Consider the following 19153-nt stretch of genomic DNA (forward strand, 5'->3'; position numbering starts at 1 on the left):
CTCACGAAAGCTCATGCTCAAATAAATGGGTTAGTCTCTAAGATGCCACAAGTACTCCTTTTCTTTTTGACTTTTCATTATTACACTACTACTAGACAAAGAAGTTTTCACTGAGCTCAGCCAAGTATGAAGAATGGGAACAAAACACACTAAGGCCCTATTTTCAAAGAAGCATTAGTTGTACAATACCCAAATGTCTTTCAGGGACTACTACAGTTGCCTGGAACACAACATACATTAGAAACTCAGAGTTACGAACACCAGAGTTACAAACTGACCAGTCAACCGCACACCTCATTTGGAAAAGAAGTACACAATCAGGCAGCAGCAGAGACCAAAAGAAGCAACTACAGTACATTACTGTATTAAACGTAAACTACTTAAAAAATAAAGGATGGTGTGGATTGCACTCTCAGCAAATTTGCGGATGATACTAAACTGGGAGGAGTGGTAGATACGCTGGAGGGCAGGGATAGGATACAGAGGGACCTAGACAAATTGGAGGATTGGGCCAAAAGAAATCTGATGAGGTTCAATAAGGATAAGTGCAGAGTCCTGCACTTAGGACGGAAGAACCCAATGCACAGCTACAGACTAGGGACCGAATGGCTAGGCAGCAGTTCTGCAGAAAAGGACCTAGGGGTGACAGTGGACGAGAAGCTGGATATGAGTCAGCAGTGTGCCCTTGTTGCCAAGAAGGCCAATGGCATTTTGGGATGTATAAGTAGGGGTATAGCGAGCAGATCGAGGGACGTGATCATCCCCCTCTATTCGACATTGGTGAGGCCTCATCTAGAGCACTGTGTCCAGTTTTGGGCCCACACTACAAGAAGGACGTGGATAAATTGGAAAGAGTCCAGCGAAGGGCAACAAAAATGATTAGGGGTCTGGAACACATGACTTATGAGGAGATGCTGAGGGAACTGGGATTGTTTAGTCTGCAGAAGAGAAGAATGAGGGGGGATTTGATAGCTGCTTTCAACTACCTGAAAGGGGGTTCCAGAGAGGATGGTTCTAGACTATTCTCAGTGGTAGAAGAGGACAGGACAAGGAGTAATGGTCTCAAGTTGCAGTGGGGGAGGTTTAGGTTGGATATTAGGAAAAACTTTTTCACTAGGAGGGTGGTGAAACACTGGAATGCGTTACCTAGGGAGGTGGTGGAATTTCCTTCCTTAGAAGTTTTTAAGGTCAGGCTTGACAAAGCCCTGGCTGGGATGATTTAATTGGGGATTGGTCCTGCTTTGAGCAGGGGGTTGGACTAGATGACCTCCTGAGGTCCCTTCCAACCCTGATATTCTATGATTCTAAAGGGAAAGCAGCATTTTTCTTCTGCATAGTAAAGTTTCAAAGCTGTATAAAGTCAATGTTCAGCTGTAGACTTTTGAAAGAACCACCATAATGTTTTGTTCAGAGTTACGAACATTTCAGAGAGTTAAGAACAACCTCCATTCCTGAGGTGTTTGTAACTCTGCAATTCTACTGTATACACTAAACCATCAGTTACCCTGCAATACTAAGATGCAAAAATATAACATCTTCTGAGTCTGATAGACTCAAAGTGATACTAAGATTTTGGAAATGGTGGGTGTAATAGCTAAAGTAAACACACCTACACTTTGGGTCAAACAACTGGGGTGGGAAGGGAAATTAATTTAAAATATACAAGCAATCTCTGAACAGTTAAAAATTATCTTCAAGAACTTAGAGGATGGATGAGTCCCAGCTGACTGAACAAGGGCAAACAGAGTACCCATCTTTAAAAAAGGGAACAAAGAGGCCCTGGAGAACGACAGACCACTCAGCCTAACTGGAAAGATACTGGAATAAATTAAACAATCAATTTGGAGAGACACAAGGTGGGTAAGGTGATCTCTTTTATTGAACTAACTTCTGTTGGTGAAAGAGACAAGCTTTCAAGCTACACAAAGCACTTCTTCAGGTTTCTCTAATTACCTTGGAACCAACACAGCTACAACAACACTGCAATCCGTTTGTAAGCACCTAGAGGACAAGAGGATATAAGTAATAGCCAACCTGGATTTGTCAAGAACAAATCATGACAAACCAACCTAATTTTCTTCTTTGACCGGGTCATTGGCCTAGTGGATAAGGGGAAGTTGTAGACAGGACAGTGATTATAGTAAGGCTTTTGACACAGTCCCACATAACATTCTCATAGCAAACTAGGGAGATGTGGTCTAGATGAAATTAATACAAGGTGGTGCAAAAGTGTTGAAAGACCATACTCAAAGAGTAATCAGTGGTTCAATGTCAACCTGGGAAGACATATCTCGTAGGATTCCACAAGAATCAGTCCAACGTCTGGTACTATCCAGTGTTTTCACTAATGGCTTGGGTAATGGACTGGGGAGTATGCTTATAAAATTTGTGGATGACACTAAGTTGGGAGGGGTGGGAAGCACTTTGGAGGACAGGATTAGAATTCAAAATGCCCTTGACACACTGAAGATTTGATCTGAATTCAAAAAGATGAAATTCAAAAAAGACAAGTGCAAAGTAGTACACTTAGGAAGGAAAATAGTGGGTCATAAATTGAATATGCGCCAACAATGTAACGCAGTTGCAGAAAAGGCTAATATCATTCTGGGATGTATTAACAGGAGTGTCGGATGTATGACATAGGAGGTTATTATCCCACTCTAGTCAACTCTGATGAGGCCTCAACTGGAGTATTATGTTCATTTATGGGCACTACACTTTAAGAAAGATGTGTGACAGTCTGTACGCTTATGTTCACCCCTTTTACAAAACTATGATAAATTTTGTACAAAGAGGCCTTGTGAGGTATCATTTGAAAACTCATAATTTGCTGATCATTATTATCCTGGCAAAATATGTGTGGCAACACTGTATGTAAAGTTATAAGATTCTACTATACAACATTACTGAGATATGTTTCAAGTTTGGAAAAGCTGACACAAACCAGTTCCTCAAAGACAAAAGGCAAACTAATGCATCACCCAGGTGTCAACAAAATCAAATGGACTATCATCTGGTTAAGTGGCCATGCTTTGGCAGGAAAAAAGAAGTGAGAGAAATCTACACTTTGGCAAAGAAACAGCTTGAGATTCCGGTGCCCCAGGTCTTCTGTCTCCTGAACCTCAGCTGGAGAGGATTCTCAAAGTATGAAAATGTGGAACAGATACCCCAAGGTACTCTTCCCTTTCTCTCTACTCACAGCAATACCAACACCTGAAAGGCAAGGAAATTAATACTGAACTGGGGGAGGAGTCCTGGCTGAGAGGATTCCAGCTAGTAAGACTGCTAGAGCACGTGGTGAGAGAAGCCTTTGCTTCAAATTTATTTAGCTTGTTAAATTAGATATTAAGATGTTAATTTTATCTTTTATTTTCTTGTAACTAATTCTGATTTTTATGTCTCATTACTTGTAATCACTTCAAATCTATCTTTCTGTAGTTAATAAACTTTGTTTTATTGTTTTATCTAAACCAGTGTGTGTTTGGATTGAAGTGTTCGGAAAACTTCATTTGGGATAACAAGAATTGTGCATATAATTTTCTATTAATGAAACGATGGACTTTATATAAGCTTGGATTGCCCAGGAGGGTACTGAGCAGTGTAAGATACACATTTCTGTAGGAAAGTCTAGGACTGGGAGTTTGTTGTGTTACCCTCCAGTGTAATTTATGACTACAGCACTCCTACAATATAGCTGGCAGAGATTTACATGCTGGAAGCTGTGTGTGAGCTGACCAGGAGTGGTTACTCTCAGAGCAAAGCAGTGTAAAAGGCACCCCAGTTTGCAGAATTGAGGGGACACAGCTGTCCATCAGTCCAGATTGTACCCTGGGGAATGTCACAATGTAGAAGAACTTGAAAGCATCCAAAGGAGAGCTACAGCAATGATAAAAGGTTTAGAAAACATGACCCTATGAGGAAAGGTTAAAAAAATAGGTATGTTTAGTCTTGAAAAAAAGAAAACTGAAAAGGGACCTGATAACAGTCTTCAAACCCTTACGCTGTTATAAAGAGATCAGTTATCAATTGTTCTCCACTGAAGGTAGGACAAGTAGTAATCAGTTGAACCTGCAGCAAAGAAGATTTAGTTTAGATATTAGGAAAAACTTTCTAACTGTAAGGATAATTAAGCATTGGAATAGGGTTCCAAAGGAGGTTGTGGAATGCCTTTCATTTGAGGTTTAAGAAACAAGTTAGACAAACATCTGTCAGGGATGGTCTAGGTGTATTTGATCCTTCCCCAGCATGTGGGGCAGAAATAGATGACTTCCAGCCCTATATTTGTGCGATTCTATACCCGGATCCTCCAGATCTTAATAAGGCCAATATATGTCCAGTGTTTTAACTAGGTGGCAAAAAACTGACATTAGAGGTTGCTCAAAATATGTGACAACAAGTAACTTAACATTCTGTGATGAACATTCCTTCCATCTTTACTGCATTTTTGCTAAGATTTTTCAGAATTATTATTGATTTTTCAAAGTAACACAGAAACATATTAGAAGTCATGCAAGAAAACATATCCAGGTATCATTCACAATTTAGAGGACATGAGGTCAAATTATCATACTCTCATAAAAACCAGGAAGGATCACATAGCCTAATATTCCAGTCTTTCACTCTTAAGCTTAACTTCATCTTTCTCCTCTCCCTCCCCCCACACTAACCCATTAATTTTTTCCTTCTCCAAAAATAAATCTAGAAGTCACTTGCTCATCTTTAAGTGAGTACTAAGTCACCTCAGCTGCTGCTTTTCCAGCAAGTGCAAGCACAACACCCTTAATCTTCTTTTATAAATTAGGCTCTTCAAACATTTTTATTGTTCTACAATGCACTGCCTTCAAGGAAATAACTTCCCTCATATGGTTCAATGACCACTATTGCATACGGTTCCACAGATGGGAGTCTAACCAATGTCTCATATAGTGAGAGTTTTACAATCCATCACACCACCAATAAAATCTTGTATACTGTTTGTCTTTATAGTGATTGCCCCTTAGTTCCGTTATTTTCCACAATAACCCCCAGATCTTTTTCTATCTGCTGGATGATAGGTTCCTTATCCCCAGTATATAATAATTATCATAAACCTTTCTACATTTAATTGCATTTAGCATCAATTGAGCAAGTCTCCTAAGTAATGCCAGTCTTTTTTAATCTGGTTGCATTACCCCCATTATATACTCTAGCTCCAACTTCATCATCATATGGAAACTGTAGGCAAAATTCTCTGTGAAGTTCTCCTCCATAGTCTGGATCCCTTTAATATTAAGAATGTGGAATTCCCAGCAAGGTCAATGGGATTTCAGTAAAGGAAACAGCCATAGAACAAGCAAAAGAAGTCTGCATTGAGATCTGAAATTTTGTTCTCAAATTAACTCACAATGAAATAATTATTATTAGGGCTGTCGATTAATCAGTTAACTCACACAATTAATTAAAAAAAACTATTAAAAATTGTCATTAATCACTGTTTTAATTGCTTTATTAAACAATAGAATACCAATTGAAATTTATTAAGTATTTTTGGAAGTTTTTCTACATTTTCAAATATATTGATTTCAATTACAACACAGAATACAAAGTCTACACTGCTCACTTTATATTGTTTTTTATTACAAATATCTGCACTGTAAAAATGATAAAAGAAACAGTATTTTTCAGTTCACCTCATACAAGTACTGTAGTGCAATCTCTTTATCGTGAAAGTGCAACCTACAAATATAGATTATTTATGTTACATAACTGCACTCAAAAACAAAACAATGGAAAACTTTATAGCCTACAAGTCCACTCAGTCCTAATTCTCGTTCAGCCAATCGCTAAGACAAACATGTTTGTTTACATTTACAGGAGATAATAGGGCCAACTTCTTATTTACAATGTCACCAGAAAGCAAAAACAGGCATTTGCATGGGACTTTTGTAGCCTGCATTGCAAAGTATTTACGTGCCAGATATGCTAAACATTCGTATGCCCCTTCATATTTCGGCCACCATTCCAGACGACATGCTTCCTGCTGCTGATGCTTGTTAAAAAAATAATGCATTAATTAAATTTGTGACTGAACTCCTTGGGGGAGAATTGTATGTTTCCAGCTCTATTTTACCCACATTCTGCCATATATTTCATGTTATAGTAGTCTCGGATGATGACTCAGCACATGTTCATTTTAAGAACACTTTTGCTGCAAATTTGACAAAACGCAAAGAAGGTACAATGTGAGATTTCTAAAGATAGCTACAGCATTCAACCCAAAATCTGAGAGGGACAAGGTGTAGAGCATGCTTTAAGAAGTCTTAGAAGAGCAACACTCCAATGCGGAAATTACAAAACCCAAACCACCAAAAAAAGAAAATCAACCTTATGATAGTGGCATCTGACTCAGAGGATAAAAATGAACATATGCCTCTGTACTGCTTTGGATTGTTATCATGCAGAACCTGTCATCAGCATGGATGCATGTCCCCTGGAATGGTGATTGAAGCATGACGGGACATATTTATTGCAACACTGGCTACAACAGTTCCATGATAACACCTGTTCTCACTTTCAGGTGACACTGTGAACAAGAAGTGGGCAACATTATCTCCTGCAAACATAAACAAACTTGTTTGTCTGAGCAATTGGCTGAACAAGAAATAAAACTGAGTGGACTTGTAGGCTCTAAAGTTTTACATTGTTTTATTTTTGAATGAAGGTATTTTTTGTACATAATTCTACATTTGTAAGTTCAACTTTCATGATAGAGAGATTGCACTACAGTACTTGTATTAGGTGAATTGAAAAATACTATTTCTTTTGTTTTACACAGTGCAAATATTTGTAATCAAAAATAAATATAAAGCAAGCAATGTACACTTTGTATTCTGTGTTATAATTTAAATCAATATATTTGAAAATGTAGAAAACATCCAAAAATATTTAAATTAAAAGGAATTCTGTTATTGTTTAACAGTGTGATTAATCGTGATTAATTTTTTTAACCGCTTGACAGCCCTAATTATTATATATAAATGTACAGAGTTACTAAAACAACCACGTGGAATATTCCATTTGTAACCCCTTTCAAGCCTGCAACAGTTTCAATGGTTCTGCTGATAAACCTGCTCAATCTACTACCTCACATTCCATGACTCTCCTTTTTGTAGCTTTTAATCTCTAATATGGAACCATGTCAAATGCTTTCAGAAGATATAACTATGCTATACCCACCAAATTTCCCTTGCGTATCATGGCATGGATACAACTACCCCACCACAAAAGTTACTTATCCCACTATTTCCTTTGCCTAATCCAAACTGACTCCTGTTAATCTAACTGGTTTTTTCCAGTTGTTCCCCCACCACATTCCTTAAAATAATTTCCTCAAAAAGCTACTGTTACATACATTGGCTTATAGTTTCTGGGTTTGCCTTTGGATCTTTTTTTTTTACTAGATCTTAACACTTTCAAATCTTTAGAAATCTCTCAAAGCTACTAAAAAAACTTTTAAAGACCAATTAAAAAAGGATCATATTTATCTGCTTAATTCAAAACTTACCTGGATCTTGTTCTTTGTATACTTCAAATCTATCCAATCATTTTATAATCAATTCTGTTATCTGTAAACTACTTGTAATGTTATTTACCTGCAATAATATCGTTATACTATATACTGAAGCTCTGCCTATGTTGCTCTTGGAAAAATGATCCATGACTCAGATACATCTCCACTTTCTTCTTCTGTATCAGATAAGTACACTGTTGATTTGTCTCTAAAAAGAATATTTCCTATTTGAAATTATACATGTAGTTAAGTTTTAATTAGGTATCTGTTTTGTATGAGAAAAAAAGGTCCTATATGTGATGGAGTATTTCATGAAACAGGGGGAAAAAAAGGCTACTTTATTCAGGAGGTACACAGAAGGGAGAGAGAGATTCTGAATGAAAGGCTCAAGTTAGATCAGAAAGTTCATTGAGAGTGTCACAATTTCAGGATAACTGTACCTGTACTCTCCTCCATGGTCGCATGAAGGCACCCACTTAAAGGTTTCCAGCTCCCAGTTATCACCTTGGGTGGGTGGAGACCTACATCTCCTTCTTTTCTGACCAGGGGTTTTAAGGGTTTTAAGGCTGCAGAGCTCTCTGCCCTACACTGCAATATCCCCAGCAAACCAGTCTGCTTAAAAGGCAGCATGTGCTTTGCTTTCTCTCTGGGCTATGATCAGTGTATTACTAGGGTTGCCAACTTTCTAATTGCACAAAACCGAACACCCTTGCCCTGCCACTAGCCCCCACCCCACCCCTTCTGCAAGGCCCCGCCCCCTGTTCACTCCATCCCCCCTCTCTCCGTTGCTCGCCCTCCCCCACCCGCACTCACTTTCACCAGGCTGGGGCATGAGGCTGAGGTTTGGGAGGGTGTGAGGACTCTGGCTGGGGGCACAGGCTCTGGAGTGGGTCTGGGGATGAGGGGGTTTGGGGTGCAGGAGGGGGCTCGGGCTGGGGCAGGGAGTTGGGGTGCGGGCTCCAGCTGGATGGCACTTACCTCAGGCAGCTCCCGGAAGCGTCCTGGATGTCCGGCTCGTAGGCAGAGGGGCCAAAGGCTCTGAATGATGCCAGCACCTATGGGCGCCTCCCCCAGAGCTCCCATTGGCCACGGTACCCGACCAATGGAAGCTGCAAAGCTGGCGCTCAGGGTGGGGGCAGCATGCAGAGCCGCCCTGGTCACCCCTGCGCCTAGGAGCCGGACATGCCGGGCACTCCTGGGAGCCTCACGGAACCAGGGCAGGCAAGGAGCCTGCCTTAGCCCTACTGGGCCACTGACCGGACTTTTAGCAGCCTGGTCAGCAGTGCTGACTGGAGCCACCAGGGTCCCTTTTCGACTGTTCCAGTCGAAAACCAGACACCTGGCAACCCTATGTATTGCCAGCAGTTAAATTATCACACAGCTACTTCCAATCTAGCACCTTTATTCTTAAAATAAAAACATTACAGAGAAAGCATATAAAAACAATAAATGAACCTACATGCATGCTAAAAAGCTTACCAAGACCACCTCGAACTCCAACATAAGACTCTGGTAGATGTCAGTCTTTTACACCCCAAAATTGTGTTTTCCCCGTGATTAAAAGTTCAAATTAAATCCTTAGATCAGGAACCAGAATGAAGTTTGGGCAGATCATCCATTTATACAGCCCAGGTCTTTGATCTTGCCTTCCATAATAGGGAATGAGCAGGCAGTTGGCCTCTCCTCAAGGCATAGCTTCAAAAGGCTCGGTTTTTGCATAATCAGAGATGTGGAATTTGCATTAGCTATTCCCCTGGAATTCCCCAGGAAATCCACTTACTGTCCTAGAAAGTTCATACTTATCTGGCACAGTTCAATATAGTCTCTTGAACTCCTTTACATGTCCCAGGTCTCACGTCTGTCACATCGTGCCCCTAGGGAAATTACATACAATCCCAGCCCACCTTAATACAATAAGGCCTTCCAAGGATATTGCAGGAAATTGTCATACCTGTCACAATGGGGATTCAATGCTTTGTTACCTGTCTGCATCTGTTTAAAGGTCCCAGAGAATATGGATGTGTAGGTGAGTGGAATATCCATTCCTTCTTCTATAGGACAAGATAAGGGGTGTAGGTACATCCTAATGCAGAGGTTCCCAAAGTGTGGGGCATGTCCCCCTAGGGGAGCATGGAGGACCCTCTGAGGGGGGCAGGGGGCCCAGGCCAGCTCCCCCAGGGTTGGGGAGGGAGCACTACCCAGCCCTTCCCTACCCCCAGCTGTGCTCCAGTCCACCCTCCAGCCATGTCCCCAGCCTCGGCCACTGGCCGTGACTCTGAGGCTGGTGGCAAGGCTGGGAGTGGAGCCGTACCTGTCCATGGGCCCGGCTGCCAGCCCCCACCACAGCCTGGCTGTGGCTCTGCTCTGGCCCTTGCCCCAAGCAGGCCCCAGACTCACCCACAGTTGTAGCCCTAGCCTCAGCCCCCTTACCCCGTCCACGTTCCCCCAACCCACCCTCCGCCCCAAGTCATGGCCCCGCTCCCAGCTTGGGGGGTTGGGGGGTTGCAGACAGGGGTAAGGGGCGGCACGACCCTCAGAAGTTGGGGACCACTGCCCTAATGTGTAGCAAACATAGGCATCCCTCACACTTGCATGCTTAGTGGAAGGCTATGAGTTTTGTTCACAGAGGGGAAAATCCTCTTGATTCTGAGTATCCTTCACTGCAATTAAATATCCTTATATATCAATATCCTTCACTGCAATTAAAAGAGAAGGCAAAGAAGCAATTCTCTGTCTGTCTCTCTACTAACCTCACTTCCTTAACTCCCACCCCTAGGAAGGGATTTATTTGACTACTATCAAACTCTTCATTACTTTAGGATGGTTTATGCACAGTGGAACAAAAAAACCCTATGTGTTTTCTGGGGCTGTTTGAAAACCCTTGTAGACAAGGGAAAGCACTTTTTAATATTTAATTTTTCCTTAGATAAAAGCGCCTTTTCCCCATTCAGGTCATTGATTAGAGAACGGTGGCAAACAATGTTAAGGACATAGTAGGTGCCCCTGACCAAAGACAGCCAGGAAGACCGTAAGCAGGTAACTTTCTGCAGCTAATTATGTTTATCATATGTTCATGAAAGGTGGGGTACCTGGGTGCAGCAACTCTTGAGAAGTGTCCAGGTCCAGTCTGTTACTACTCAGATGCCTGTTGCTAACAGCAAATGTCTACATCAAAATGTATATGGGTGCATTATTCTGGCTGCAATACATCTCTACCTTTGTTTTATTTTGTTTCCATTTTTCTGTTACTAAATGGTCTGTTTGTAAAATTACAACATTCTTTATTGTGGAAATTCAGTAATACTGCAAAGTTGTAATTGATTATATTTATAAGGCTCCGTGAATAAAGTTGTATGCCATACAAAGGCCAAAATCTGTCTCGCCTCACTTTTTAACAGACACAAATTAACCCTTCTGTAGCATTAGCTGTACCCATATTCTGGCCAGTTGAGGGCTCACATATATCACTGACACAGATTACTCACTCATCCCAGAAGCGATCAATATGAGGCAGTGCAGTAAACACACAAGGCACACATCATGACTGCTGAGCTCTCTGGAATGTTCATCCACAGTCCAACACATGAGCTTGAGGAATGTCAACTCTGTGGGCCTGGGAAGAAACAAGACTGGGAACCAATAGTTGCGCCCATCAGTCTACTGCTGCCTATAGCATCCATAGGGAAAAACGATGAGCCAGCCAGTGTTTGATGCTAAAATATTAACAGTTATATCTCATAAAAATCCACATCTTCACGTCAGAGAACTAAATAATGTATTCACTTGAGGATTGAAAGCTTGCAAAATGACACAATAACTTCTATGACTACCCTACCAATAAGCTGCATTTTTATTTGCAATAATATATGAATTGTCTCAATCAAACAACAGTACAACAGCACACTACCACAAGACATTAGATACTAACAGAAACAAATAATTTCAGATAATTAGAAAACTTGAATAAAATTTAGCTTTTTCCCCCCATTGTATTTATCAGAATGTGGCACAAAATAAGAGATTCTTACTTTCTTAATGACTGCCAAAACATTAAGAAAAAATGTAGAAGAAAATTGTGAAGATATTTCCTGATTAGGTAGATTAGATCAACTAAGAAGTATAGTCTTGCTGCATTTTGCTATATGCTTTCATGTAAACCTCTGCCTGAAGAAGCATTCTATTGTGTTCAGCTAAACCCCAAAAGGACAATAATTCAAGTTCTGTGTCTACAGACAACAAAACTTTAATTTTGCAATATTTTCTCAGTCTTATGGAGGAGATATTCTAAAAGTCAAGTAGTGACATTTTCTGGTAATTCTCACTCCTTTTCAACTGTATCACCACTTTGACGATTTTACTCCACCTCAGATGAAGAACAAATAACCCAACGTGAACAATCCTGAAGAATTTTGTTTTAGCAGTTCTAGCTATGAACCACATACATTCCAGGGGATTCAACTTAGTCAGCTTCAGAGCAGTTCTTAACAGATTTAGAGATGTTTGAGTTCATGCTGCCAACTGACATGTAACATTGCACCCTGCTGAGATAGTGTTGCTAAAAGGTCAACATGTTCCCCCCTCCATCTAACTATCTCGGGATGATACTCATGCAATAGCGCTTTCTGTGGCCAACACAGAACAATACACTTTTGACAACAATCTTTTTCCTTCCCTTCACTACCCATGCCATTCACATTATTAGTTGCTAATGTAACCATATTCTCTTACAAAGTCAAAACACCTTAATCTTTATATTTCAGATACTATCATTACTCACATATACATGAACACAACCCCATGTTCATGTGTATTTGGGCCTGATCCTACAAGCATGTGCTTAATTTCATGCACTGTGAGAGGTTTCATTTATTTTAATAGTGCCACTTACATTGCATAGAGTTAAACACGCATCAATCTTTACAGGATCAGGGACAAAGGCACCAGTGTTGCAGTGAGACCCAACACAAGTGAACCTCTGCATTCATGCAAAGCTCTACTGACTTCAGTTAGACTCTGTACAGGCACAGGGGTCTGTCTGCATAGACTTTCCTGCAGGATCGTGGCCTAATCTAGGGGAGACATATGTGAGCAACCCTATAGCTAGAGTGAGTTTATGATCACCATAAAAGAGGGAGAGCAGAGTTTTACAGTCTAATATGGCAACCAAAAATGAATAATTAAATTAATTTAAATTTTATCTCCTGGATCCCAGTCTAATGCCTCATGGTATAAATTTGGAACAGATTACATAAATCATAGTACTTGCTTGGTAGGTAGTAGGTACCTACTTTACAGGCACAAAAGTACTTGAGAACAGTGTGATGTTTCAGTACAACAGTCACTTCCGTGAAATTTCCTTCTTAACCTTGACAAGCAAGTTACAATTTCCTGTAATATGAAAAATAAGGAAATGCTTAAAATTTAAACAAGTTACAGTTCCAGGCTGTTCCAAAAATAACAAGCACGTGGTAAGGTAACAGGAAAACATACTCTTAATAAAAAACAAACCTTCTTTCAAGCTCTTGAGCATAAAATAGTTCAGAATAAAAATATACAGAAAATAAGGAGTTGAGGGGACACTTACTCCATAAAAGGTTGAATTGTTCTTTGTTAGATTAGCTTTTATTATACGTTTTTCATTTCTTTCGTAACTGAAAGAATCTCAGAATTCTTGTATAATCAACTGCAAGATGTTGACACTGTAGTCACTGCTACTAGTGTGCTTTCAACAGGTATACAGCCATCAGTTTCATATATTTGTACACTAACTTTATGATAACAGAAGACATTTAATTTAGACATACATATTGAAATATTCTACCCAATAGCTCGAGATGCTTGTGCAATCTTTTAAAAGAGAAAAACTAAGGCCTCAATCCTACATATATTTACAACAAAGAGTAACTTTGCTCATGCAAATAATATTGTGTATAATGAGACTACTCATGCGAATAAAGTTATGCCATGTAGGTGTTTGTAGGGTGGGAAAATTCCCACAGTACAAAGAATTTATAAATTACTCTTTACCAGAAAGATGTAAGCCACTAGCAACAATACTATCTTTCTTCAACAATTCCCCTTCCTCAGGCTATTCTATCCCCACAAAGCCTGGAAAAACAGATGACCTTTGCAGCATCTCCTGAAGAACAACAAACTGGGGCTCTGACAGACCTTGGGAATGAGAGAGATCCACATTTGAGGACACTACAAAGAAAAATTCCTCAATGTCTATTTCTTTTTCAAATGAAGTTATAAGTTACGGTGACAAAATATAACTGTTTAAGATTTTTATGCCAGTTCTTACTAAAAACTGTATATCAGACATGAGAACCAATTTATTTAAATTAGTAGTCTTTCTTTAGGCAACATAATACTGTTGTGAAATAATGTTGCAGACACAAAATATCACACACTGGGATAATTCAAAGAGATTAAATAAATATGCTAGTCTGGACACAAAACTATGAACAATGGATGCAATGATCTAGGTACGTTTCCATTATTTCCCGTACAATAAGTTATGAATGGTCGAATGGATAAAAGCACTTTCAAAGCTGGACAGAAGCAGATTGCTTTGAAAATAAACACTGTAATATTAAACAAAAGGGTATGTTTTCCATATTGAATTTAATTAAATAAGTGTGCATATCAAAACAAATAAGCTCTTCTTAAAATGCGTTTTTAAAGTAGTTATTTAAAAATCCAAGCTGACATGTTCAAACTATTTTGAAACCATGTTTATTAAATACACTGTAATAAAGAAAATGGAAAAGTTCACCATATTTAAGGAAACTTTGTAAGATTTACACCAAGACTTAAAGTGAGACCATCAACTTAAAAATACACACACACCCCTGCCTGAAATTATTTTACCTATTATATCTGAGATCATTACAATGAAAAAATTAGAGAGAAATGGTTTCCTTACTCTTTCAGTTTATTCTGGGTATCTGACAACACCATGTCTCATCATTTTCACTGTTTTTCCCTCTATAGTCAGAGTCACCTGTTTGTGTGGGTCTTTCACACTCCAACAGAAGAGAGAGAAAAATATTATTTTGAAAATGTGTGATTGCCAATTTAGGTGGGTTTACCAATGAGGGAGGTGGAGGGAGCTAATGGCAGATGTAACACCTGAAACTAGTTTTAAGTCATTTTGTGAAGTTTACTAGATTTCAAGTTGAATAATAATTATACCAGAATTCCAAATGAAAAGCAAACCAAGGAAATCTGTGTCCGCTTTACAAAGTTTGTCACTTTTCATAACTTCCTGGGACAAAGATTTCTGCTCAGCATTCTACACAGGACTTCAGTTAGTCACTGGTTCTACAACTACAAAGCTCAGAAGGGCTGTTGACAGGGAGTGATTCAATTAGCCTCATTTTACACAGAGGTCACCTGCCAATTCCCAAGGCTGAAATTCAGCACCAGCTCATTCCAGCGACCCCCCTCTCCCACACATACCTTTTATTGCACAGACTGGCGCCTGCCACTTATCACTTCCGTTTTCACCCAGCTCAATTTGTCCCCAAAATGCTTTTTAAAAGCCAAGCGTTTCATAAGGCAAAAGAGCTTGTTTAGCCTGTTGGCAGGTTTGATGGGGAAGTAGGTCAATAGATCTGAGGTTTACCCTCCCTATCATGTTACCGCCCAGCTGCAGAAAAATCGCCCCCTGTCCTCTAGAGACGCCAGCTGCCCCACATTAAAGTGTCACATAATACATGACAAGTGTTTCAGCTCGCAAGGTTAAACCCTGCATCAAATGGCATAGAGCGCAAGGGGACAGAGGGCGCCTGCATTGCTGGACATGGCCTGCCTGGGAAGGAGACCGAGTGAAACGCTGCCCGCTGGCTTGGTTCCCGGTTTGTAAAGTGGAAAGTTTCCTCCGCCACCGAGGCTGCTGGAGGGAGTTATGGTGCCAGCCCCTAGGAGCCCCCACCAGTTTCCTCCCCACCCCACCAAAGCGCACTGATGGAGGGGAGGCTTGTAAACCGGGCCCTGCCCGCATGGCATCTGAGCCATTATAACAGCAAGCCAGCCGGCCCGGCCGGCGTCCCGAGCGAGACTTGCACGAGTGCACTGGGCCAGCCGGGGAGAACAGGGCCAGCGGAAGTCTCGCGCCGCGATCGCTGTCTTCACCCCGGTGCCGAGTCCCCCGGGCGGCGGGGGACCAGCTGGGCAGCGGGGAATTTCCGAAGGCGCCGGAGGGCGCGAGCTGGGAGCGGTGCAGAGTTTGGGGCGGGAGCTCCGCCTCTGGGTCCCCTCTTACCTTTTGGTCCACGATGGAGCAAGCCATTTCCCGGACGTGCGCCAGGCTGAAATCCCCCGAGGAGTCCTGCAGCAGCAGCACGGGCTCCCGGCTCAGCCCGATCTGGAGGTGAAAGGAGATGCCGCCGCCGGGAGCAGCCCCCGCCGCCGGCTGCAAAGGGCTGGGCGGCCGGATCACCGGAGGGGCGCTCATGGAAAACTTCCCGCAGGAGCAGGAGCAGCAGCAGGGGTGGCGAGAGAGGGGCGGGGAGGAGAGAGGCAGAGAGACACAGCGGCGTGAAAAGTTGGTGGGAGCCCCAGGCGCGGTGCAGATCCCCCGCTCCCGGGTGAAAATGGCGGGGGGCGGGGGAGGAATCGGATGCAGACAGGAAAAGGCGGCGAGACGCCCACAGCGAGGGGGGAGCCCAGCCCAGCCGAGGTGCCGCCGCCGCCGCTGCTGGCTCTGGCTGCGGACTGAAGGCGGCGGTCAGCGAGCCGCACGCTGCGAGCCCGGGGGGAGGGAGGAGGCGGCGCAGCCATGAGCCACCACACGGCGGCCGCCGGAGCAGCAGTCGGCCCGGCTCCCAAGTGTCCGGAGAGGGCTGAGGTGCCCGCCTCCCTCTAGCCGCCAGCCAGGGATCTCACCCCCGCCCTTGGACCGCGTCGTTTCTCCCTTCAAGACAGCTAAGCCCCAACCCCACCGCACGGCGCCAAGTTCTTCGCTTCCCGCTTCTCTCCCGGGACACCTGGGGTCCGCACCTCCCGCCTCACCCGAGGCTTTCCTCTCCCCGCCCTCAGCCTCCTCCCGGCGCTCCCCGCCCCGAGCCGGCTCCCTCCAGGCGGGAGAGCGCCTGTCTGGTCCACGAGCATCCCCGGCCCGGGCGCAGTACCTTCAAAGCCGCCTTCATCCTGGCCGCTGCCGCTGCTGCCCGGAGGGCAGGAGGCTACGACACCTGGAGGCAGAGCGCGAAGAAAGTCGGGGAAGCTTGGGGATTTTTCTGTGGCAGCGGGGCGAGCTCTCCCGGGCTGGGGGGACCGCAAGCGTTGGCTTGCGAGGGCGGGGAGATTTGCATGAAAGTAGGAGCTCAACCCTGTCACCAGCTCCTACCGACTGTCGCACGCGTTCCCTTCCAGCGGAGCCATTCCCCCCCGGAACCAGTCACATACTGGCGGGGGAGGGAGGTGGTGAATGGCACCGCGGGAGGGGAGCTGGCTGTTCCCTGCTATTTGTCAGGGTGCTCCTCCTCGGTGATTTATTTGTAGGGGAGAGGGGGAATCCATCCCATCCTCTTCCCGAAAATAACTTCCTCTCTAGGGAACGTACAGCTTTCAGTTGCTAAGTGGGAACTGTCTGACACAAAGATCAGGCAGCCTTTCTAACTTTAAAGCACAATGCACGTGGCATCTGTTTGCATATGCCTCCATACAATAAGGCCAATGGCAGGTGACAGTTAACCTAAGCTATTAACACTGAACTCCCCTTGGAAATGAACTTTGGGAGTGAACTTTGAATAGACGGAATACCGAATTAGTGTCTCTTAATTATTCGTATGGCATCTAGGCATGACGGTGATGAGTGTAATAACATGCGTTTAATAAGCAGAGCTCGTCAAACATTTTCAAAACTTTTTTTTTCTAAACAAATTGTCAACATTTATGTTCCGTTTTTAATTGGATGTGTTGTTAGGGCACTGTTTACCTGGGTCTGCAGTTTAAAGAACTGGGTTTTATTTTCACCTAGGAATTTTTCACATACACACACACAGAACACTGCTGCTTGTTGCTTGTAAATTCTTCTGAATCATTATAATCCTTGCCAGATTTTCTTCAAATTATTTCCATTTTTATTTCTGTCTTCTACATAATACCATGCATGGCTATCTTATCATGTTTATCAGTCACTTTACAGGTCACAAATATTTCTTCTTACATTTAAAGGCTAAGATTTACATTTTAGTTTTAAATTAGCATTTCCAAACATATTCTTCTATTTTGGCTTTACTGCTGCAAATACACATAGTGCTTCTGCTATGTCTACAATGTTTCCTTTTATTATGTATGTTACATACATATGAGTTGCTCTTCCATCTTTTTACACCAATTATCCTGGTTACATCATTATGAGAAATAGTGTTAATGTTTTATAACAGTTCCTGCTGTCTTATTTTATTGTCCTCCTATCCAGTATGTGACCACTTTTGAAAAAGACAGTTTATTTGCAGTCCCTTTATAGCCACCTGAAACTAGCATTGAGTACAGGAAAACTATAGCCAAAAGTCCTTTCATTTTGGAAAGTCGCTTATCAGTTGCCTAGAAACTGTCCATTCTTGAATCTTTTTGATCCATCAAGTTCTAGTGATATCACAAATCCTTGATACTTGTTTTACAGTAGCGCCTAGAGGCCTCAATATCATATCTGGGTTAGCTGCTTCAAACACTATCCAGCGACTCCACTTTTAAAATCATATGTGATAGCAAACCCAACACCTTCCCTAGCAGTTTCCTGGTCCCTACTAATTCTTCCTGCTTCAGAGCTGCACTTTCATAGAAGTCAGGCATTTCTGGTGCTAACCCTTTTAATTGGCAGAGCAAAGCACCTGTAGTCCTTGTGCGGCTATTTGGCAAATGACAGCTGCCCAGTATATCTTGCTCTCTTCTAGCTGGCAGGAACCTGTTTCTGCAGAGGTTTTAAAAACAAAAAAAATCCTACTTCTGCCCCTCTGCCAAGGAGTAACAGATGGCCAGGGCCTTGCAGGACAGCTTCCCAGTGGAGGAGAATTCAGTAAGGCAAAGTGAGGTTATTTTATTTAGATGTATTTAGACATATACACCAGTCCTAGAACAGAGATGGTCACAAACAGCAAGCAGGTAATACTTTCAGGAATATCATCTTAATACCTCAATCCCAAGGATCATCTCATCCTCAAGAATTTACTCCAGTCACAGATCAACACAGAGAATGAACTGCTGCTCAAACAGTCCTTGACCCAAAGCTTAGCATAACAAAATTAACATCACCATACAGCATATCTTCCCAAAACTGAATATTTTGCTCACACTCTAAAGGTGCATCTGCCTTTATGGCAGAGTGCAGAGTACATACACTGCACACCTCACTAGCACAGGTATAAATAGCAGCGTAGACAATGAGGCATAGCTTTGGTGAGTAGGGTGCCCTACACACCAGAACCGCTTGCGTATGCACTGTACACAGCTCCCTACATGTCCAAGGAGTGCCTTCCATTTCTACACTGCTATATAGCAGGGTAGTGTCCTCCTGTCTCCCCACTGCCAAAGACTTTTCCCCACCACAATAAAATGCTGTGGCAGAAGGGAGCTGCCAGAGACTTTCCCTGC

At 42.4% G+C, this 19153-nt stretch overlaps 1 protein-coding gene across 4 annotated transcripts in view; it reads right to left on the minus strand.

Annotated features, from left to right (window-relative positions):
- Positions 1–16355, minus strand: part of PRKD1 (protein kinase D1) — a 301367-nt gene extending 285012 nt beyond the window's left edge. For 3 of the 4 annotated variants that reach the window (XR_012159485.2, XM_073348910.2, XM_073348911.2), the window contains exon 1: positions 15819–16214. Coding sequence is in view for 3 of the 4 variants with exons in the window: in XM_073348910.2 (XP_073205011.2) it covers positions 15819–16010 (192 nt within the window). In the remaining variant the exon portion in view is untranslated. Of the gene's footprint in view, positions 1–15818 lie in introns of all 4 variants that reach the window. The other variant, XM_073348909.2, reaches the window with a different exon arrangement.
- Positions 16356–19153: the final 2798 nt, after the last annotated feature.

This window comes from Lepidochelys kempii, chromosome 6 (assembly GCF_965140285.1).
Source record: "Lepidochelys kempii isolate rLepKem1 chromosome 6, rLepKem1.hap1, whole genome shotgun sequence".
NCBI lineage: Eukaryota > Metazoa > Chordata > Testudines > Cheloniidae > Lepidochelys > Lepidochelys kempii.